The sequence below is a fragment of the Leptinotarsa decemlineata genome, unplaced genomic scaffold, assembly GCF_025532065.1.
Source record: "Leptinotarsa decemlineata unplaced genomic scaffold, Ldec_3_MD MMD2_tig00026369_RagTag_RagTag, whole genome shotgun sequence".
NCBI classification, from domain to species: domain Eukaryota; kingdom Metazoa; phylum Arthropoda; class Insecta; order Coleoptera; family Chrysomelidae; genus Leptinotarsa; species Leptinotarsa decemlineata.
In genome coordinates, this window is record NW_027412709.1 from 6,541,041 (window position 1) to 6,564,438 (window position 23,398).

At 37.2% G+C, this 23,398-nt stretch overlaps 1 protein-coding gene and 1 long non-coding RNA gene across 2 annotated transcripts; one reads left to right on the forward strand and one right to left on the reverse strand.

Moving 5' to 3' along the window:
* Nucleotides 1–2,110: 2,110 nt before the first annotated feature.
* On the reverse strand, nucleotides 2,111–20,826 carry TTLL1B (Tubulin tyrosine ligase-like 1B). The gene is made up of 7 exons (XM_074185307.1): nucleotides 20,603–20,826; nucleotides 18,028–18,241; nucleotides 17,266–17,411; nucleotides 13,211–13,412; nucleotides 9,443–9,673; nucleotides 4,248–4,357; nucleotides 2,111–2,451 (listed from the first exon to the last, which is right to left on the reverse strand). The coding sequence occupies exons 1-7, from the start codon at nucleotides 20,773–20,775 to the stop codon at nucleotides 2,319–2,321; spliced, it is 1,209 nt and encodes a 402-aa protein (XP_074041408.1). The 5' UTR covers nucleotides 20,776–20,826; the 3' UTR covers nucleotides 2,111–2,318.
* A 9-nt stretch (nucleotides 20,827–20,835) lies between these two features.
* On the forward strand, nucleotides 20,836–21,298 carry LOC141486773 (uncharacterized). Its single transcript, XR_012468030.1, has 2 exons — nucleotides 20,836–20,983; nucleotides 21,037–21,298. It is a non-coding gene; the product is annotated as an uncharacterized lncRNA (long non-coding RNA).
* The last annotated feature ends 2,100 nt before the right edge of the window (nucleotides 21,299–23,398 follow it).

Below are 23,398 nucleotides of genomic sequence, written 5' to 3' on the forward strand. Positions count from 1 at the left end.
TTTGAATCAATTATAGAAATTTATTTGAAGCTCGGATACTCTTTGATTCGTGAAACCAAAGTAATTTCAGTGGTAGTGAATTCAGTAGATAGAAAATTACAAAATGTGGCGTAGTGGACATCCCAATGAATCAACTGCAGAAAGAGTTCATGACTAGCTGGAATTATATTTATTTGTACGTGTAGGTACGGTTAACACCGTACCTACACAAGTCGTTGGTCTACATGAGAGGCAAGGGGTAAGGTGTTGTCATCTGAAAGCAGACAAAGGAAATAAGGATGTGATATTGAACAAATCAGATTACTATGAGAGAATTGATAATTAAATTGAAAACGTTTTATTTCATGAATTCCCAAAGAACCAATTGAATAATATGGTTTCAGAAGTATCAAAATTTGATCGCTCAATTCCTAAAATATCCAAAATTCCACAAACCTGAGAAGTATGTGCCCATTTGTCTCCGCCATAGTTTCCCCTACTTGAAAAAATGCTAAATGGCTAACCAAACAGTTTGAAACTCAATTTCACAACTGAGTTTGACTGTCGTTGATTCACATGAAGTCATAGATAGAATTAGGGATGGAAAGTTGCCAGATGGAGAAACTATTTGATAAGTATTCGAAGGACCTTCTGAAGTTCAATGGTGTCAGTGGAAAAGTAATCGAAGATTACATACAACTAACATAATTCTGCAAGGAACAGAATTGTTTCCATTTCAACGACTGTTCATACAGGCAGCACGAAGACGCGGCAATGGAAAACCCAATATCCCTCTTTCTAGCTAATTTGTTAATGAACATATTTGAAAGTGAAAGAGGGGTGGGATCACTTTCCACTGACTTGAATCAGATATGCAAAAAATATATTTGCGATTTTTGACAAAAAGAAATCTTGAGGTAGAGGACTCTGTTTCAACTTTCAAAAACAGATCCCTGAATATTGAGTGAAGTTTTGAAATTGAAAACAACGAGTATGTCTCAGCGATTAGAAGTAATCAGAGTCTAGAATTTTATGTCTATAGGGAGAATACGAGTACTTTTAGGTATTTAATGTAGGTATATCTTCATAAATCTACAACTTTTCAAAAGACAACTGCAAAGTTCATTATCCTTTCGTATGATTCAAGACATACCGATTAGATCGAATTTTCAAAAAGTTGAACGTAAAAGTAGCCTTCAAAATTTCTTGCTCACTCCAACAAATATTAGGTAACCATGAAGACCAAATCTTGGAAAACGAAAAGTCGAGGATATATGAAATAAGCTATGAGGTCTGTGATTAAAAATACATCAGTCAGCCTAAGCGAGCTATTGGAACTCGCTGAACATTCCGATTTCGGAAATCAAAAAATCTAGTGTCGCTCAAAACGTCCATGGAGAATGGCCATAGAATGAATTAAAAATGTACTTGTAACTGGTATATAACACTATATTTCTCAATGCTTTCGAAAGCAATTGATGCAACAATTCGCTAACTCGCAATCAACAGTGAATGCTTTGAAGAAATAACGATTAGATAAAAGATTCATAAAAGCTTTTGAAAACCCCTAATCATTAAACATGAACATAATTGATAATGGTATACTTTTAGGAGAAATTAGTATCTGGAAAGGAATGTTGTAACTTTCTACTTTTCCATCTTCATAAAAACAAATCATTCGTTGTGAAATTGAATCAGATATTATATATATATATACAGTTGCTGGCTTAAGAGAAAAGGAAGTTGACAGTACTCGTGCAAGTCCTTGCATAGACAACCCTTCAAGGTAAAGTGGATTGAATGACTTTAAAACGACCATTTTCTAGTTTCACTGTTCATGATCTAGTACAGTTAAGGGCCAACAAAATATTCTTTTCCAAAAGGGTTTCTTCCCTCTTGAAGTGAAGAAACATGAGAAAACGTTCCTTCCCTTTTGAAGAGGGAAGGAACGTATTCTCATGATTCGTCAGGGTAGGCTAGCATATCCTCGTCGCTTATTTGAACTAATCTATATCATGAAATAATCAGCCTTCGCAACTCGACTTCATAAACCCCAATCGTGAAAACCAATGGCGCAATAATGTACTATCTTGTGGACTAAATGATTCAAATGCATTTAAAAGAAAATCAGTATTTCGCACATCTTTTCAGAAGCTTTTATTCAACAAATATAGAGCACAAGCAACTTCTGTTGTTCCATTCTAGGAATCTATTTCATTATCAATGCTTTCGATAGCTTCACAACATTTTTTGTGAAATAAAAGAAGTAGGTAGAATGTTTAGAATTTTGTCACACATTTAGTACATAAAATCACATGAAGTTGTGGTTTTGTCCAACTTTATTTCCATTTGAAACCACTCCTATTTGAAGATGAAATTTCGGAATTATCAACCATATTTATCAAATCTTCATCGATTAGAAGTTCAAAGTCTCCATGGGTCTGCGATGAAGTAATTTTATTCCATCTGACGCTAAAAATAAAAAAAAAGGAATTATACTGAAATAACAATAATAATTAACGATATTTATTTTCACTGATTGAACTCAAAATAATGAAAATAAAAGCAAGTAATAATACTGAAATAATTTCAATCATTAAAGATGATAGTGTTCCTTATGAGTGAAATTTACTATCAATACTCTGTCATACTGATGTGGAAAATAAATATCGGAACATAAGAATTGCAATACATTCTGGACGGGATCTGCGATAACAATGGACCAATTTGAATTGAGAAATTAGTTCGCGACGGAATATCAACTATTTGATTGAACCACTATTCCTCGTCATGCACTGTTTAACTCGAGCAACTGATACGTTAGGTCTGCCAGTCCATTACGATTCAAAATAAAATGCTGTCTTGCAAACTCTTGAATGTTTACGTTCACAATCTTGAAATAGTATTTTGGTGGTCACTCAATTCGAAATACAATAAATTTATTTATTGCAACATTTAAAAATAGGCCAATTCCATCACAGATCACCATTTGTCAAATTATTAAAAAGTCCGAGAATGTGGATATGTTCAGAATTGCCGGAAGTGTCAAAATTTTGATGAACTACATGTGAAGCCGTCAAAATAGGGAAATAACAGTATGGCAGATCAAATTGGTTCGAGTGACGGAACTATTCGGAATATTTTGAGAAGGAATGATTACCATTCTTATAGAGTACAGATTTTTATCTTCGACCACATCAGACGAATGGAATTTTGTGAAATCATGATGCAAAAATAAAATAAAAAAATTTGTCTTTGAAAAACCTATTATTTACAGATGTTTGGACAGAAGTGTCAGGAGATATTTGGTTTCAACAGTATGGTTGTTAAAGTCACAATGCTCAACCACTGACAATGTCTCCTGGTCTATTGATGTCTACACATGGAATGATTGAATGACCTTCCAAATCATCAGAGTCATCTCCGAGTGATTTCTTTCTTTGGAGGTATCTGGAAGAATGTGCCTATCGGCATGAATCCAATTCAAATATTCGTTTTTTCATGTACCTACAATTGTGTAAGACGAATGTCTTCTTTTAGTGCGGAGCTGAACCTGCAAGTTTCATCAACTGTTTCTCAACAGTGTTTCTCATTTTCTTTGCCAGCCTCATACACCTTCAATAATAAAACCCTGAGATTTTCACTTTGGGCTCAATTTTGTATTGATTTTCTATGGATGGTATCTGAGTTTATCATGAAATAAAAGGGTCTAAAGTTCTCGTATATCTTGATGATGCGATCATATGTTCCGAAACGTTTGGAGAGCATCTGATAACTTTGAAAAAGTGTTCTAGATGCTACGAGCAGCTGTTGCAATTTCGAAAACAGTAAGTATACTTTGCATCAAAAGAAGTCAATATTTTAGGACATATCGTGTCTACCTAGAATTTGAATATGAAGTCATCTCAAACAGTGAAGCCAACTATAAATAGAGACTGAATTCCGAAAAAATATGTTTAAGCACCAAAAGGTTTGAGAATGAGAACTCATTTGTTTTCAATACATTTTTATTGGAGGATGAAGATTTGGTACAGGAGCAAAGAAAAAATGAAAGCGATTGAAAACCTTATAGTTTAAGAAATGTCAGTAAGTCTGGAATTTGGAACGGAATTTGGAAAGGAAATGAAATATTTTGGCATTATTCTCGATAAAAAAAACTCACCTGGAATGCTCACTTAAGTGTTCGAAAGAATATTTCAATGTTAACAGTGTCGGATTTTATAGCATAAAGTCGGCGGGTGCAGTAGATAGTGATATTATATACTCACTCAGGGATACCTGAAGGTGGAACGATGATATTGAGAATATTATCAAGCAACTTATGTTTCAATATTCTATCATTTGCTGTAGTTGATGTCAATGATGGCGATGCGTTAACCTAGAACAATTTTTTTAAGGACAAAACACAAGCACTACATAAAAAATCGTTAAAGCGTGCCTGTGCGAAAGTAGTGATCACATTGGATTTGAATCGCTGAAGATTAAATCCATTTGGAAAAACTTTCTCAAGAAGTTTATTCCACGTGAAAGCAGTTTTCCAAATGAAAGAGTTCTTAAATAGTGAAGTTCGAGGTGCACTGAGTTTAATCTCAAAACGATGAGCAGTCACAGTCCATCGCGTATTTCTGATATGTATAGTTCTTGGTGGAATCAAAAGTACCAAGTCACTTAAACACTTCCCGTGAAAGTACATATAGAACATAGACAAATCTCCAACCTTATCGATGTTCCAGACTATCAAGGTTGCAAGTGATGTTCGCGTCTCCAATCAGGCGCATGGCTCTTTTCTGAATGGAATCCAGTAGCTTCAGGGTATTTTTGGGGGCGGAGCTCCATACATGAGAACAATACTTCAAAGAAGGTCTGATCTAAGCTTTTTAAAAAATCTAAAGTTGCTGAGGTGTGTACAGTTTTCTGGTTCGAAACAGTATTTCAAGCTTTGGAGAGGTAGCCTTCACAATTCCAGCGACATGATTGTGCCAAAACATATTGGTGTCCATCATAGTCATCTTCATTTCATCAGGTTGGAAATTTTTTCCCTTACCCTTTCAACTGAGATTCGTCAGGAGGATGAATGGTTCATAACGTAAGGTGTTTTGGTGGCGACATAAAGGTCAATGACCTCTATGCCGCTCTGGCCTTGTGTACCCCTTCCTGACTGGGGTATTTGATGAACAAACTGTTCATTTTAACAGACGTCGTGGGGCCTTCACTCAACCGAGCGACGGGGCCTTCTGAATCGAGTGGGGTCGTCTATAGTGTAATCTACAGCTTCCCTAACAAATTTGTTATCATAAGTTTCCATTGACTCGAAAACTCTCTGATTCTCCTCGACTGAATGGACTGCCGTATTGTTAACAGCTTCAAATCTCTGCGGATGGCGTCATTCCGCACGAACCATGGAGCATTCACCAGCATCCTGATAAGTTTGTTTTGCAACCTTTCCAAAAAAGAGAGGTTTGACGGGGCGGTTTGTCCCCAAGCCCCTGAAGCATACATGATGACAGGCTTAAACATCGTGTTGTATAGTAAAATCTTATTTTTAAGATTGAGTTTTGAATTTCTATTGACCAGAGGATAGAGTTTAGCTATCCTCATCTGCACTCTGCTCTTGATATAATCAATGTGATTTGCCCAGGTGAGTCGGCGGTCTACCCAAAGACCTAGGTACTTGACTCGCGTTTGCCATTCGATCTCCCTGCCTGAAATCGTGATCCTTGCGTCTGGAGAAACTTTACGTCTCCCCAAGTCTATCGCCTGAATTTTTTCTGGATTCACTCGAATCTTCCAGTAAAGGTACCAGCGTTCGAGGTCGTCCAATGCGCGTTGCATGTAGACGACGGCCAACGCCCACCCATTCAAGAAGCGAGGAGAGCCGTATCATCGGCGTAAAGGGAAACCTTTACGTGATCGAACCTTGGAAAGTCGCTCACGTAAAGGCTATACAGTAGTAGAGACAGCACAGCTCCCTGAGGCACTCCAGCTTCGATTTCCCTGACGGGAGACAGGACCTAATCCACCGGACCAGACCCCGAGGCAGATCGAAATCGAGCATTTTGTGTAGCAGGCCTTCATGCCAGACTCGGTGGAAGGCTTTCGAAATATCCAGGAGGACGAGATGAACTGTCTTCCTGTTGTTCAGCTCTGAGATGGAATTTTAGACCAGTTTCAGGGCCTGCAGCTCGATGGAGTGTGCCCTCCTGAAGCCGAATTGTTCGTCAGGCAGAACATTTCGATCTTCATCTTCTTCTGTTAGCCTTTGCAGCACAACACGTTCAGCCAACTTAGCCGTTGAGTAAAGCAGACTAATCGGACGATGATTCTGGGGAAACAGCGGGTTCTGGTCCTGTTTCGGAATCATAACAACTACGGCATGCTTCCATCTTCGAAGGACGAAGGAAGGACGATACTTCGAAGGAAGTATCTGAGAGTGATTGAGCTGTTGATAATGTCCAACAGGTATCTGATGAAGTTCTCCGGGAGCTGCTTCAACAACCTATTGTTGATTGAATCAATTCCCGGAGCCTTCTTGGGTTTGGAGGCCCTAATGTACCCCCTCAGTTCTTCCTCCGAAGCTGGACGGATCACGTCGTCATCATTTTCCCTAAGGAATCGCCTAACCCGGTATTCCAGCCGGATATAACGGTCAATATCATCATCCGGATCTTCGTTAAGTTGAAACTGACTCTCCATTGTGCCTGCAAAGGCCAACGCCTTCTCGGCGGGGGAGTGGCAGATGCCACGGCAGATGCTGTCCGTGAAGAGGTGAGAGAGCGGTTTTCCTCTTCTCGAGCCTGCGGATGACTCGCCAGAGCTCGTCATCCCCAGGTTCGAGCGATTCCAAACACTCGCTCCACCTCTCGTTTCTATAGTCAGTGATGTCCTGTTTAACCTGGTTGGCCATCCTGCTAGCCGCAGCCTTGTCTCCAGGATAGAAAGTACTCGTCTGAGTCGATTTCTCTCCCGGATAAGGTTCTTTATCCTGGGAGGAAACTCATTGTAGCTCCGCAGAGGACACTCTGTCTTGGTTGTGGCTGCGCGAAAAGCGTTGTTCACAGACAATTCAAAATCTGCCACTGCTGCCATTGCGAGTTTGAAGCGCATCACGGTCTGTACGTGTCTCCACTAGGTGAGCCTTGAAGGCTTCCCAATCCGTGGATGATCTCATGCGATAATCCTGGGGAGGGGAATCATCACCCAGCATCAGGATAACTGGATTATGATCTGAGTCAAGTTCCGACAAAGTGTACACTTCGCAGAACATGAAGACGTTCCTGAGCAATGCGATATTAAGCACATCAGGCCTTAAATCCCCACGGTAGAACGTGGGCTCATCTGGACCCATCACTAGATACTCATGCCTGTCAGCATACGCATGGAGCGCTCGGCCGTTCGCATTGGTAAGTCTGCTCCACAGATTGTGCTTGGCGTTGAAGTCACCAGCAGCAATTGTGGGGGTATTTATCGACATCAGCAGTTCATCCAGTGATTCTGGGAATAGACGATTTCGCGGAGGGTTGTAACCTGAGATTAGTCTATGACGACCTCTTCTCAATTGGAGCTCAACGCCCACGGCTTCCGTGCCATGTAACTGATCCGAGTCAATGCGGAATTGTACGTGAGGAAGATTACGTTTGACAAAAATGCCAACTCCTCCTCCAGCACGTCCAACGTATTCTCTGTGGTGAAAACGGTAGTTTGGAATTATTGGTGTCCATTTCAACACCCAACAAACTTATCGAAGCAGAAAGCGGAATTGTCTGACTCGACATTATTATATTCAGCTCAGAGACATGTATCGTTTTGGAAAAAACTGATGCCTGGGTTTTTGTGGCATTGAAATGAACCTGGTTGGTTTCACCCTAATTCGAAATTACTTCTAGATCCTCATTAAGATATGCAACTTGCTGCTGCCGGTGAAGATGTGCATCCGCAGCTGATGTTTTGGAATCCAAATGTAATGGCGAGACAAGTGTGCCGTCGTCAGCAAAGCAATATATTGGATTCTTTATTTTTTCCAATAAGTCGTTGATATACAATAAAAAGAGGGTTGAAGACAATATGGATCCCTGGGAAACACCAGCGTTGATGGTGAAGGTATACGAGAGATATCGATTGACGGCCACTGAAGCTGGAAGCTGAAGAGCCATACGCATATGTGATGCATATGGCATCACATTTGCATCAAAGCAGCAAACCCTCATGCCACACACGGTCAAAGGCCTCAGAAATATCAAGCGCAACAGCTCTTGATATTCCAGCCATATTCCAAATATGGGTGACATACGATAGAAGGTTGCCTGTTAATTTTTGTTTCCGAAAGCCATATTGATGATCGCTCAAGATGGCTTTTGGAAACAAAGATTAACAGGCGACCTTCTATTATGTGTCACCTGTAGATAGCGAACCATAAACATTTTTTTAATAATACCTAAACTCATCAAATATGTCGGAGAGGTGTGAATTTGAGTAATGGTATACACAGAAAGTAAAGTAATAGTTTCTTTTAAAGTTTTAGTCTCTCGACAGCATGAAGGACATGAACTTCTGATGAGGGGAAAATCGAAGTTCTAGAGACCGTTTATAATAATTTATTTCATGCTTTTCCTCTCCCAATAACATGTAGGTTATGGGCACTTGATGATATAAAACAAGAACGAGACTGACGTGGTAGAGACCACTGCACTTCTGTGTCATATATTTACGCGTCCCATACACGAACAATATTATTGCACAATATTGGAAATTGTGCAATAACAGTGAACGTATGTTTCTGGTATTGAAAGAATGTGCAATGGATTGCATAAAACCAAATCGTTTTGGAATATAAAGCGCAACTTGAAAAATAGTGCGTTGTACGAGAGCAATATTGCGTATTATCTCGTAAGTAGGTATCAACAAGATACCGGTTGAAAAATTGTATAAAAACTTCAGTTTGGGATTTATTGAAGTTTACCATAGACTTCCAGCAAATATTATACAAATCGCATCAGAAAACGATAGCAAAACGATGTGCTGATTGGGATTTAATGAGAATACTCTACACAGTATTGCGTCTCTTCATTTTTATGAAATCAATTCCGTACATCAAACTCACTGAATGACATACCGGAAACTGGTAATATATTGCGGATCACATAGTACGTCTGTGCTCGTTGTTGAGCAAAATATTGCACAACCATCGATATCGTTTCATCATTAATCGAGTGAACTAGGACACATTCAACCTGGCTAGTGTGGAAATACCCAATATTTGGAAACCTGTAATGAAACTGAAAAACGGTTTACTGAACTGTACTGAAACGGTAAGCCGAGAAGAGAAGTGGAAGTAACCAAGTGACCTATGATTGAAAATAGACCATCTACTCAGCAAACATCGACGTTACTTGACCATATTCGCGATAAAATACTTTCAAATCTACAGAGATTACTTGCATATTCTTACAAAAAATTGTATAGTTACCTCAATCAACCATGGTTTTAGTGTATTATCGATTATAATATCATAACCATAACATTCAAAGCAGTGACGATCTGTAGCAATAACTGGAGCTATGGCTTTAAGAGAGTGGATAATAAGCCAACTTATTTGATCGAATAATTTTTCCGTTACAGCTTTTCCCCTTGTACTCTCTAAGTGAAGCCGCAGATTATGCACACTCAGCTTTCCCCCATGTAATGAGTTATACTCCCCCTGAAAATATTAGAAACATTCTATTATCGTAATGGTTGGTGGTACGGAAAGAAATGATCCAGAAGTACAAATTATTTGATACAGAAATATTAACAAATATTTTATTTAAATGCGATTCTTACTATGTTCACATAACATACTTGCGAAATAAGAAGAAAATAATTTTAAAATACTTGTGGAAGCTGAGGAAAATCAAGGTGAAATTATAGAAGCTGGTTCTAGTGGCTTTGATTTGAAATATTGTAGTTGTTCAATAATTTTGGAAATAGTAATAGAATTATTCATCACATACTGAATATGAGAAATAACATTTTCAAATTTCATCATTTCAAGTACTTTAAAAAAAATTGGATTTGATAATTTAGGAAACACTTGCTACATGAATAGCATTTTACACAAGTGTTGTTCATGACGGAGAATTTCAAGAACGAGGTTTCAATATTGAACGATAATGTTTCCTACTTATTCACCAAACTCAAACAATTGTTCATGCAGTTGCAGTTTCGTAAGAATGTATCATCTTTCCCATCAACCGATTTCCTGGAGTCTTTAAAGACCACTAGATACTCGTTAGGACAAGAGGATTGCTCTGAATTCTTGGGGTGCTTGTTGAATACTCTTCGTGAGCAAAGAAATAGCAGAATCACTCCTGACCGGTCTGGATTGAATGATTCCGTATAGTCTATCTAGTCTTGTATTTGTAGATTTTTTGCTGGAAAAATCCTCACTTGTTTACTTTGTAGTAGGTGAATGTTCAAGAGGTAGCAAAAACGTATGTGATTTTCTGGAACTTCAACTAGTGTTTCCCAATATGACTGATAACCAGTCCGTGCAAGCTTATTGTTAAATCATCTGAAAATGGAACTTTTAACGGGTGATGATCAACTGTATTGCCAAACATGCGCAAACTAACTGACTATTATAAGAAAACAACTATAGCTGAGGCATCAGTCAATCTGATAATAACACTGATGATCTTCAAACATGACTCAACCTCTGACTGAAACACCAAACGCTTACGAAGGTTCGAAATAGATGAACACTTCAATCTAGCAAACCACTATTATAATCTTCATGCAATCATTATTCACAGTGGTTCTGGCGTTGAAACTGGTCATTATTACGCACTGGTCAAAGACGAAACGGACTGGTTTAAGTTTGACGATAGTCGTATCACAAAGTGTTCTGGCGATGTCTTGAATTTATTGGCGCCTCTGGAGACACCCTTCATTTTTTTTCATAAAAGAGAAGACATTGGCAGATCAAGATCTTCAGATGATGTGGTGCTGCAAGTTTTTTCGGGTTTTCCTGAAGCTGAAAAAGCAAATGCGCCACTAGAATCAATGAAGTCGCCCCGGAGCGCCAATTAATTTTTGTTGTTTCAAAATCTCATGATTTGTATTACTTTCTTCTTTAATACACCCTGCATTAGTTAAAAACATATGGAATATATATGTAAAAATTATGTTTCAAAAAATTGATGAAAGGAAATATTTTAACGGAAATTCTTTGAACTCTTCAAAAACTGTTTGTGGTTCTTGATAAATTGATTCTATCCGACCAAGATCGGATGTGAACTAATCTAAGGACCTCAGGAGACGTTAGAAAATTTCAGTCGCAAAATATCAGTATCTAGCGTAATAGATAGATATAAGATAAGTAGACATTTTTGTCTATCTGCTGATATTGAACATAAATATAGGTTTTTTCTCTTTAGCTGAAGCTTGTAGTTTTTCCGACATGGCTCTTCTTCAAAATATTTCATCTGGATGAGGAAGTGTGTCGGAAATATGAAAATTACCAGAAATTGGTCAATGATATGAGATGATGCGTTAAAGTGGTGCTAAATCCACGAGTATTCTTTCCACATACCTGGTCTGTCGTGACGAATTTGCTGTCTCAAACGCCGGTTAACGCTCACAGTATATCGTTTATCCACTGTCTCAACTGTCTCGCAAGAATTCCGATTGCCAAATACAGAAATAATCTAAAAAACTGTTAACATTACCCTAACTTTCTATCTACTTTGAGAGTTTCTTTCGATTTTGGCTCAGTGAGATAGCGCCATACCGAAGCTTATTGATTGGTTTGCATATCAAATTCATAAACCCATGAATGTGGGTTCGAAATTGATTCGTTCTACAACATGTCTTCAGCAAAGTTGATCTGATTGAGTTTTTGCATAAAATTCAAATCTTTTTGGCACTTATAGAGCGGCAACGCATTCCATGCCGTGAAAATCGTTCAAAATGATACAAACTAATTCGTAGACGTTTCAGCAGCTATTTTTTCCAGACTCCAACGATTATTTTCAGTCATCATTTTCTCAACTTTAGCAATATTAATTTCATTTTTGGATATTGAAGGCCTACCAAAACAAAGCAAATCTCTCACCACATCCCGACCACATTTAAATGCACTATACCACTCATTCGCACATATTTTTGATGAATCGAATTGATAATCGCAAATATTATGTAACATTCCCAGCGCTTCGGCACACTATTTGCGATGTAAATTTTCACATTTTCATCCACAGAGGTGCATTAACAAAATGAGTAGGTACTGTAAACAAATTAAATGACGGGTGACGCTCGAACTCCTCGTCAAGTAGGCTTCTTAACTGATTTACTCCCGATATTTTCTCGACAGAATGTACTCCGTATGTACTCTCTTCATTATATAGATTCCTCAACACTTCTCTCATTTGATGTGTGTTATTACGATTCTCTTAATTTTCATTTCCCATTAGGTTTTCATGTGGAATAATTTGAGGCTTCTTAGTTTCGTAATTTTCATTTGCAACATTGATCATTCAGAGTTGGTTCTCGACTCAATTAATATTATACGAGGTTTCCTGCTTCAGTTATCATTTTATGATTCCTAATGTTTGCTAAGTGGAAAATGTTTACTGAAAACATTTTGAAATTTCACAGTAGGTGTACTGCCATCATCAATCAAGATAATTTGGTGTCAAATTTCTTCCTAGACTCCTTTGGGAAGTCTAGGTTGGTTTTCATGTAGCATAATTTGAGACTTCTCCGTTTCATAATTTTTATTTGCAATATTGGTCATTCAGAGAATTTCCAAAGTTGGTTCAAAACTCAATTAAAATTATACGACGTTTCCTGCTTCAGTTATCATTTCAGGGTTCCTAATGTTTGCTGAGTGGAAAATATTTGCTGAATGGTAACATTTTGAAATTTCGCAGTTCCTACCATCATCTATTGAGTTAATTTGGTATCAAATTTGTTCCTAAACTCCCTAGGGGATTATATTCCAAATCTTACAACAGACAATAAAATAATCTAGCATTATTATTAAAGATCAACATCATTGGCTGTCAAATATATTCAAAACAAAATGTGGACCTTTCTGGTTAAAGGTTGGTATGTGTACATATACTATCACCTATATTGAAATACCAACTGAATATTCTGCCTTTATATGTGTTTAATTCACGCGATTCTATAATTATGGGTTCAACAGAACCAATTTCGATTATTAAAGACAAAAATTTTGAATATCTCTACTTACCCCATGTTTCTGTACAGATACGTTAGTCAAATGTACATACATATTATCGAGTTCTGCAACACTAGAATCATACTTGACTGTACAAAATCGACAGAATCCCAATTTGAACTGATATGCCTTCAAAGGTCTAAATGAAGTAACCAAAACATACAGTCGTAGATCGAATTTTTTTCCTCCGATAAGCAAAGGGTTGTCTATATATCTGCAAAGAAACCAAATGCAGAATACTGAGAAAACATAATCTGATCCTATGCATCAGACATTAACGAAATACTGGGAATCAATTCAATGACCTTCATTACGTAACGTAATAGTAATGATTCGACTAGATGTATATCTAGAATCAGTCTTATCAGTCTTGGCCATCTTCGGCTGATGCTGCCTTGGTTAGCGAAACGCGCATCAAGATATAGTATTTTTGTTTGGGGAAATTTTTTCCAATACAGTAAATAGTTGAAGAAATGAATGACATTGAATGAAATATTCATAGATAGGTGGCGAATTCGTTAAGAATTTTGAGGCTTACAAAATTGAATATTTTCAAACCTAAAACTTAATATATTCAAACTGAAAAAGTAATCAAATGCTATTTTGCAGGAAAGACAGAATCAGAAGGATGAAACGGCAAACTAGATGAATTCAAAGGACTGTTTTTATTGGATTCTACAATCTGCTATTCTTGGATCCAATTTGCATCCAACTTGCAAATAGCTGCATTAGGGTCGGAAAATACTTTAAATGGCAGATAGTTTGTTAAAAAAAATATCATATTAGTGATTTCAAACTTCTAGAGTGTTGTGATGAAATTATTATTCTTTATGAAACGTGTCTCCTTTCCTGTTCAGACACAATAATACCATTCTTGGTCAGGAAGCAAGAGAAATCTGAAAGCCCGTTGCATTCATTCGGCGTTCATGGCTATTGGATCCCATAATCACTATCGCGTGTAAAGGGTGATATTGAGATGTTACCAGCACGACCTCCGTAAATATCTTGCCAAATAAATATAGTTCAAGAAACTAAAAAACACACTTTTAAAGAACATCGAACTAAAAAGTTAAAAACAGTTTTTTTATACAAGCTTAAAACAATAACGAACGAAAAATACTAGTTTTATTGTAAAAAAAGCGATGGGCGCTTGATATACAAAAAATATGGCACAAAAAGTGCCCACGTTTTTTTTCACAATAATACTAGTATTTTTCGTTTATTATTGTTTCAAGATTATTTAAACATTTTTTTTAACTTTTCAGTTCGATGTTCTTTAAAAGCGTGTTTTTTAGTTTTTTAAACTATATTTATTTTTTAGTTTCGTATGCTATATAATCGTGTTTTTTAGTGTTTTTGAACTATATTTATTTTATCTGAACTTTGGGATCAATCAGCCGTATATTGTTCAGAAAAATGACCATTGATATTTTCCGATTCCGGAGAGAGAGCCTGAAAATCACCTACCAAGCCCAAGGCAGCAAGCGCGCAAAGGAGGGTTACAAATGAGGCAGCAGGTGAGCGTGGTAATGAAAAAATACTTTTTTCAAATGACGAAATACGTGTAAAGTGAATTCGAATTATATGAACGAGGTTACATACAGCGCCATCTGCCCGCGAATAGATCAAGCAACAATGTCAATATATCAAGGAGGTTACATACAGATCAAGCAACAATGTCGATAATTATAGATCTTGAGATTGAGAGTTACAAGCAAACAAACATACATACATACAAGTGAAGCTAATATAAAGCGTGTAAAAAGAACCTTGTTGAAAGAAAATGATGCTTCCACTACCAAAACAGAAGATTATAAGCAGCAGCCAAGGATTTCTGTGGAAGAGTGAGATACATTACTGTTTGTTGCGACAAAGATTCGACTCCAGGAAGATTGGTTATGAATAATCCAAATGATGTCTGAACTTCAAAATCGTCAAAATTGGATAGAGGTGCCATTTGTAGTGTCATGAATTGAATCATCGAAGTATTTGTGATTCATCAACTAATGAAATTAAAAAAATCTTGTTGCATATTTTCATTTTGATTTCCGTAGATTTATTGACTCAACTTTCTCATTCATCATACAGTAACAAAAACGGCAACACAAGATTTCCTTGACACTTTACGAAAAGTGACGAAGTAGATCTGGAAAATTTATGAAACAAAGTACTCATTCACTCCTCAAATAGTAAATTCGCAAATCATGTTTATGAATTAGGTGAAGAAATTGTCACAAATAAATGACACAAAGAAACTACGAAAAACAAAGCCAGAGTCGGGGAAGATTTTTGGCTGTTATTTAGTCAATGATTGCGATATGGAAGATGTGATAATGCCATCGATTTCATGGGTGTGAATGGGTGGCTCAGATACCTACATGTTAGCCCAACTGACTAGGAGATTATGTACTTGAGTAGCACCTGATATCCAGTGGATATGCAGTTTCATGTCCATAATACATATGGATAATCTTGCATATAGAATGAATATCCATGGGATATCCATATTTGGATACGTTCTAGATGGATACACAGATAGCCATAGATGGACATATGTAGGATGAATATGATCTTGCTTTATCATTTTTAAACATTATACCCTAAATTGCACATGAGACCGAATAAAATTTTATCATTTAGGGAGGTTTGTAATGATATTTGAACTTCTCATGGTGTTCCGAAATCACCCGATTATGTCAAGTAGTTAAAGTACGTATAATGTGTAATCGTGAACTGTGAAGGAGAGGAGGTAGGTTCTGCTATTCGACGTCATTTGTTACTTGTTTCATGACGACATTTTGTTTTATCTTTCACATATTACGTCGACTTGAAGGGTGAATATCTCCTCCATGAAAGTGCTGAAGCTGCTGAATTCAGGAAGACTACATTTTTCCATTTCAGGTTGAAACAAGTATCGGGACATTTGAAGATCAGGTGACCCTACGAGCTCAGATTCAAATCTGTTTCATGTGAATATAATACCAAGAGGTGATTCTTCATCACACATGAGTCCGATTGTCCAGAGATACTGAATTTTGAAAAGCAAATTGAGAGGGGTTAAAAATTCAATAAAATCGATGATATGTGATGACTGGAAAAGATATTTATCTTTGTACAAGGTGTAATAACCTGAAACTGAAAGAAAAACGTATCTTGAGCTGCATTCCATTTTAGGCCTTCAACAATGGACATATTGTAAAATTCAAGAGATGTTCTTGAAGGAGCAAATGTCTACAATGAGAGATGGATCGCTCTAATTCTACTCATAAGTTTCAAGTCCACCGAGGTGAAATAAGTTGCGAATTGACCACCAGTAATTGTTCTAGAAAAAAAAACTGGGTACCATGTCATCAAGGTAAGATGATTTCAGTTGACTATCTAACGTCAAACCTGGAAATCTCAACTCAAACATAAATTTCAATTATTGATCATTCAGTTTCAGAGTTCTCTATAGGTTTTGTAGAGAAAAAAAGCACATTTAGTTTTCATACCACGAATTGGAAATGGACGAAAAATGGAGATTTTCTCTTTGGACTACACAGACTTTATTCAGACTACTTGATTGTTCGACTGCATTGTGAAATGATGCCGTCCCTACCCTCAAATCTCACAATTATACCGGCCTGTTGCAATACAGTGAAATCTTGTCGATAAACGGTATGCGGTTGATTAACATTAAGTACTATCCCAACTGTGTGATTTTTCTCTTCCACAGCGTTTCATCTCATCAGTGATGAATATTATATGTTGAAAGTTAAGTCCTAAAATGTTTAGACCTCTGAGGTCTATCTTTCGATAGCAGATTATTCAGCTTATTCAGTTTATTCAGTTGGTTAACGAAAAATAGATTTTAACAGATCAGTTATAGACATATATTCTACAAATTTCTACTCGTTTTAATTATTTTCAATTATTGATTTGGAGATCGTGAAATCGGTAGAATAAATTTTAATCCAAGAGTCTGGAACTCTAGTCTTGTAAATATTTATTTCCAATAAAAAGTTTTATTCTCCAACTCATGTGAGTTACTCACAGAGAACTATACAAAAAGACTATTTCATACTCACTTTGATATAACGTAACTTTCTTTAGACAATTGTTGTTGAAAGGGTGTTTTCGATTCTCTCGACCATCTCTTCAACTTTGATAGCTTGTTTATCAGAAATATTCCGGAACCTTGTGATCGACCACATGGTTTCATGATCCAGGTACTCTGTGAATTAAAAAGCGTTGCATATATGTTCCAATACAGAGAACGTTATACAGATCTGCCATATATCTCATCATTAAGACCGGATCACGAACACAGCAGTTTGAACTCTTCAGAAATCAAATAAGATTGAGATCCCGCCGCTCTGTCTTTATTGAAAGGGGAATACTTTTTGATGGGATATAATAAATTGATGGATGTAGCCATTACTACGTGGTAGGAAATCACAATGAAGGAAAGGGAATTGAAACTTTCTATGTTTTTACCACTTTTATTTGTAACTAACGTTACTTATACATACATTTAATTTATAATTTTGAGAATGTCCTTATAGAACGAAACTGTAGTAAAGTTAGTTACAAATAAAAGTGATAAAAACATAGAAAGTTTCAATTCTCTTTTCTTCAAAATGCTATTTTGCTTTCTACTTCTCAGAAGTAGAAAACAATGAGTGCTTCGTCTTTCAATGATAATAATCTCGTCTTTATTATCTAATAACACATTTACATTTACATTTACAAGATAATGTAGAAAGATAAAAAAAAAAAAAAATTTCTCTGAACGTGAAAGAAAGAATGAAAATTAACAGTCGTGGCAAGCACCACTATGAACAACTTACCTGTGGAGCTTTTCTATATTCTTCCACGAACATATTATAATCCGCTGGTAATACGAAAGTTACAGGTATGAAATCCAAATGCAAATATTTTGAATCTCCTCTATCTGCCATACTACTCCCTTCTTTCTCCAGGTCTCTTCGGTAACGTTTTATATTCTTGACTAGGAGATCTTTTCTGGATATTTCGTAATGATTTGGAAAATGGTTTATCAATCTGAAAATTAATTCAATCATATTGAAATGATCCACTTATTTATATTATATTTGAACTAGTAGTTTACTTAAGTGACCTTTCATTTAATCAATTCCTGTCTTTGACATTCCCTACAAGGAATCTCAGGTAAGACGTCGCTATTTTTAATTAGCACAAGTTTCCACTATTGAGGTTTGGCATATGGGTTTGATTGGTTCATTCACAGATTTCAAGTAAACAATGTTTTCTCGGTTTTTGGAGTTCCACAGTTCATTTTGTGAGATTCTGGTTCCCAGTTTAATGGCACGACATTTACAAAATTAATTGTTAGTCAGCAAGTTCAGAAAATTTGGTTACACCGACGGATTCACACCAGATATGAAAATTTCTCCATCCTCTCAAACCAGTGTTCCTCCTTGTGGATGATCTGAACACTGGTTTAAGTGGAAGTTCAAAGAAGATGCATATATGTTGTCCAGCGACGCATTTAGCCAAGTTGGATATGCAACATATGGAAACCTTTATTCAAGCGGAAAAAAGTCAACCCCCACTAAATTGGTGAAGCAGTAATAGGGAAGAGGGGATAGGTAAAGCGTTCGAGTGACCTTTAAATAGTCATCTCTCAGAGGAATAGTCCAGTCATAACCCCAAGACGAGTGTGGATACTAATAATCGAAACGTCGTGAAGTAACTCAGTTTGACATCTTTTCAATTTTTATTTCATTTTTGATTGTTTGATTTTTCAATTTTCTGGTTATTTTCATTTGATTGTATTCATTGCTCAATATAATTGTTATTTTTAGCTATTCATTTCAATTTTTAATTTTATTTGTCCTTTGGGAGATTTCAAATCATATTATATCATATTAAACAACAGAAGTCAGAACTAGTAAAATTCACCATGAAACATTGGCAACCACTTTCTAACAAATAGCTATTCAAAGTCAATCACTTCGATTTTGTAATAATTGTCATACGTATTTGTATTCCAAAAACTTCTGTATGAAAGCTACCTACATTGTAGAAAGTATCTCGTAACTATCTGCTGATCTTGAAGATTTCAAAATTATCAAATCAGTTTCATATATTCTTTTATTGAAATCATTTCCATATCATTATGAGCTGAGCATTTGAGTATCACATATTTCAAAATAATCATAATATGACAAAAGGTGATTAGGAAAAATTCAGTTAAAATTACTCAGATTTTCACCCGTGGGTTGGGCTACCTATCGAGCGGGTCCCCAGGTGGCGGATAGGAGAACGGCCAGGGGACTGGAGGCCCTGTCCGGGAAGCCAATGTGGCCTTACGGACGGGGTCGCCGGACTCCTAGTCAGTGGCAGAAATAAGTAGCGTGAGGGGCTCTTAAACTCCCCAGAAGTTTGCAAAACAATCCACCGTGGACCAGCCTACCAAAGCTAAGGTGTAAGGAATCGTGCCGACAGCTGAATGGCCGCAGGGTGATATGCGGTTAAGAACGATCCCCTTGGGAAACTGAGCGAAACCTCATTGGAATCAGCCTTCCTATGGTAATGCGGGGCTCTGCCAGAGGTGACTAACTCTTCCCTTGCTACAATGAATGAATGAAACGAACACAAAAACGTAAACAATAAAAAAACCAATCCCGAGGCTGGACAGAAGTGCTTACCTTAATCTAAGGCGGTGGCTGTGGATGAACAGAAATGTCCACCCCAATCTACCGCTTGGAATGAGGCTGGACATAGCAGATCACCTCGAGATGTAATACTCAGGCACATTTGCGTCGCTGAGGCCAAAAGAAAAAAGAGAGCGAAAAAGGTAGGAGTGGCAGCAACTATAAGTGCACCCTCCTCCTCCTCCACTCCACCTCCAACAGCAAGGGAATTTCTTTTGGCGGGCGCCAAGAGCTCCGCCTTGATTAAAGGCAAGGCACCGGCTGCCCCTGCAGAAAAACTCCCTTACTTGTGCACCTCCACGGAGGGAACCCCAAGAAGGTTGAAAAAGCCGCGCAACGACAGTAACGCCGCTGCACCTTCCAAAACTTTCGCGGAGGCCATCGTGAGACACCTCAAGGTTGCCAAAGAGAGTGTGTATTCAGCGAGTCTTAGCCTACACCTGCCAATATCAAGGAGATGTCTCCTAGTAACCTGTCTTCCTTCCTGGAAAGGACAGGATGGACGATGACCTAGGACAACTCCTTGGGAAGATATACAATCGGTCACATGTGACCTAAGTGCTGTGAGTCTACACCCACCCTTTCTACTCTACAGATACAGATACTTCAATTTTTATTTTTTTCTATTTTTCTTCCCTACAAAAAGATCGTCACATAAACTAGTTGAATTTCCAACATATTTTAGTGAAAACCAAATGATAGGAAATGTCACTAGCAAGTTACTCACTGGTTATCATTCATTCGATATCCACTGTCAACGCTAAATAAACTGCGACAAGTGAGTGTTCCAGCCCAATAAATATTCCACTCATCATCAGGCCCTACTTGGTGCCAACCACGCTTCTCGCAATTTGCAACTACCACACTTTTATCTAAATCTGTGCAAAATGTAACCCTCATATTAACACTAAAATATTTGATCAAATGTCCACTGTCTATTGATTCAATTACAGTTACCATAGAAACCTAATAATAGTTTATTTGGTGTTTCTTTCTTCGGGTCTACGAGGGAATTCAGTGAAGAACAGAATTTCTCGAAATTCTTTGTGACAATACATTTTTTGATGTGAAAGTCAAAAAAAGGATGCCAAGATGTAAATGTACCAAGGTGTGAATATACCCATTTCCTCTGAAAGCATTTTTCAGGTGATTGTTTTACAGGAAGATTTTCAGTTTCACAGGTGCTTCGAGGCCTATTAGCTAACGTTCAATGACACATGTCAATACATAAACATCTATAGGATCGATAGAAGACTCAATCTACAAATATCAAAGGAAAACAAGGCTCCCAACGGTGGTCCGTTGCGTAGTCAAGCTTCGATATCGAACACCAGCTGAGCAACAGCATTAAGTGATTTATCACGTCAAAACTCACAGCATGTTAAGGAAGATATCAAGAAATATATGTATAAATAACATTTAATGGTTATGTTTTTTTCTAATAACACAATAGTAGCCTTCTGAGTAGTAATATTTTAGTAAATATAGTTTAGAGCTTTCATATTAACTAGCTATTGTAATTTTACTAGTTCGGACTTAAATTGTCTGATATGATATATTATTTGAAATTTCTGAAAGGACAAATACAATTAAAAAATGAAATGTATACTGAAAATAACAATTCTATTGAGCAATAAATGCAATGAAATGAAAATAAGGCAAAAATTTAAAAAAATGAACAATTAAAAATTAAATAAAAACTAAAAAGATTCCAAACCAAGTTACTTCACGTTGTTTCGATTGTTGGTATCCACAATCGTCTTAGGGTGATGATTGGACTATTCCTCCGAGAGATGACTATTTATAGGACATTCGAGCGTTTTCACCTATTCCCTCTTACCTCTACCCGCTCCACCGGTTTAGCGGGAGTAGGCCGCTTGTCGGGAGTTGACCGTTTGGCGGGAGTTGACCGTTTTTCGCTTGATTACAGGTTTTGCATATGTTGCGTATCTCTACGCTAGCTTGGCTGAATACGTAACTGGACAACATATATGTACCTCACTTGAACTTCCTCTTAAACCAGTGTTTTTCTCTGTGGAATATCTCAGCTTGGGACCACTTGATGTTATGTTGACGAGTCCAAATATGTTCTGCTATTCCCGATGTGCTGGTCTCCTTGCTGTGTGTTTCTCTTGTGCTCGGCAATGCGGACTTTCAATGGAATCTTAGTTTCACCGATATCGGATTTGCCGCACTCACAGGGTATCCGGTAAATGCAATTCTTAGAATCCCAGTCTGCGTTTGGTGGCTTGGTTTTCGTGAGACTGCTATGGATATTATTTCCGGATCTGATGTTGTACTTGGACCCAATTCTTCTTATTCTTTCTGACAATCCTATACACAAGCACTGGTTGTGACCGATTCACTTCCTTGCGAGCCTCCTGCTGTCTTCTAACCAAAGTCTGTTCCACCATCACTTTGGAGAAATCATTCCGTTGAAGATCTTTTTTAATGATGCCTATAGAAATAGTTCCTTTTTGGGATCTTTCTTTACTTCTCTTCCTTACGAAGTTCTAGCTGTCTTCTATCCAAAGTCTGTTCCACCATCACTTTGGAGTAACCGTTCCGTTGAAGATCTTTTTTAATGATGCCTATAGAAATGGTTCCTTTTCGAGACCTTCTTTTGTATTACAGAGTCCGAAAGCAAGGTCCACTAGAGTCTTGATGATTCCTCTTTCAAATCTCAATAATACAGTAGGTATATTGTATGGTTTTCACTATAAAGGATTTTACAAAAACCGCGACAATATATATATTATACAATATATTTGTATATTACATACAATATATTTCTCAAGCATAAGCTATGGTATAGTTTTCTCAAGCAACACGTGTCGCGGTTTTTGTAAAACTCTTCATAGTGAAAATCATACAATAAACTGTATTGTTTAGTTTTAATATGGATTTTCATCAAGTATCGGCCAATTCTATTCAATGATTCTTTTTTTGGTAGATTGATGGTGTTTGGATTCGTGATTCAGACACAGATAGGTACATGTAAATGGGTTTTCCGTATGCAGATGTTTCTAATTATATAAGGGTTGCCGCATTGGATCATTTAATTTTGGAGAGGAAGTTTGAATTTTCAGTTATAATAATCATCAACTAAAATGTTTCAATAATAGTTAGAGGATCCACTTTTCATCACACGTGACGATCCGATACAAAATAGAAGATTGTTTCAGTTGCGCAAAAGCAAAGAACAGTCCTCGAAACGTGATAATTCCTGTCGACCGTTCAAATCGTTGGGCACCCAATTTTCAAGCTTTTTGACCTTTCCACTACGTTTTAAACCACTAAAAACCGCGTGGGAGCTGACGTCAAGTTTTTCCGCTATCGCACCGTTTGTGATGTCTCAGGCTACACCGGGGTCCTGAAATCCTCTTCATGGATTACTGTAGGTCGACCTCTTCGGGGCTCATCTTCGAGGCTAAAATCTCCGGAATGAAATTTCAACAAATCAATGTCCAACAGTGCGTGCAATAACACTATCATTACCAAATTCCCGGTCAATTTTTCGATC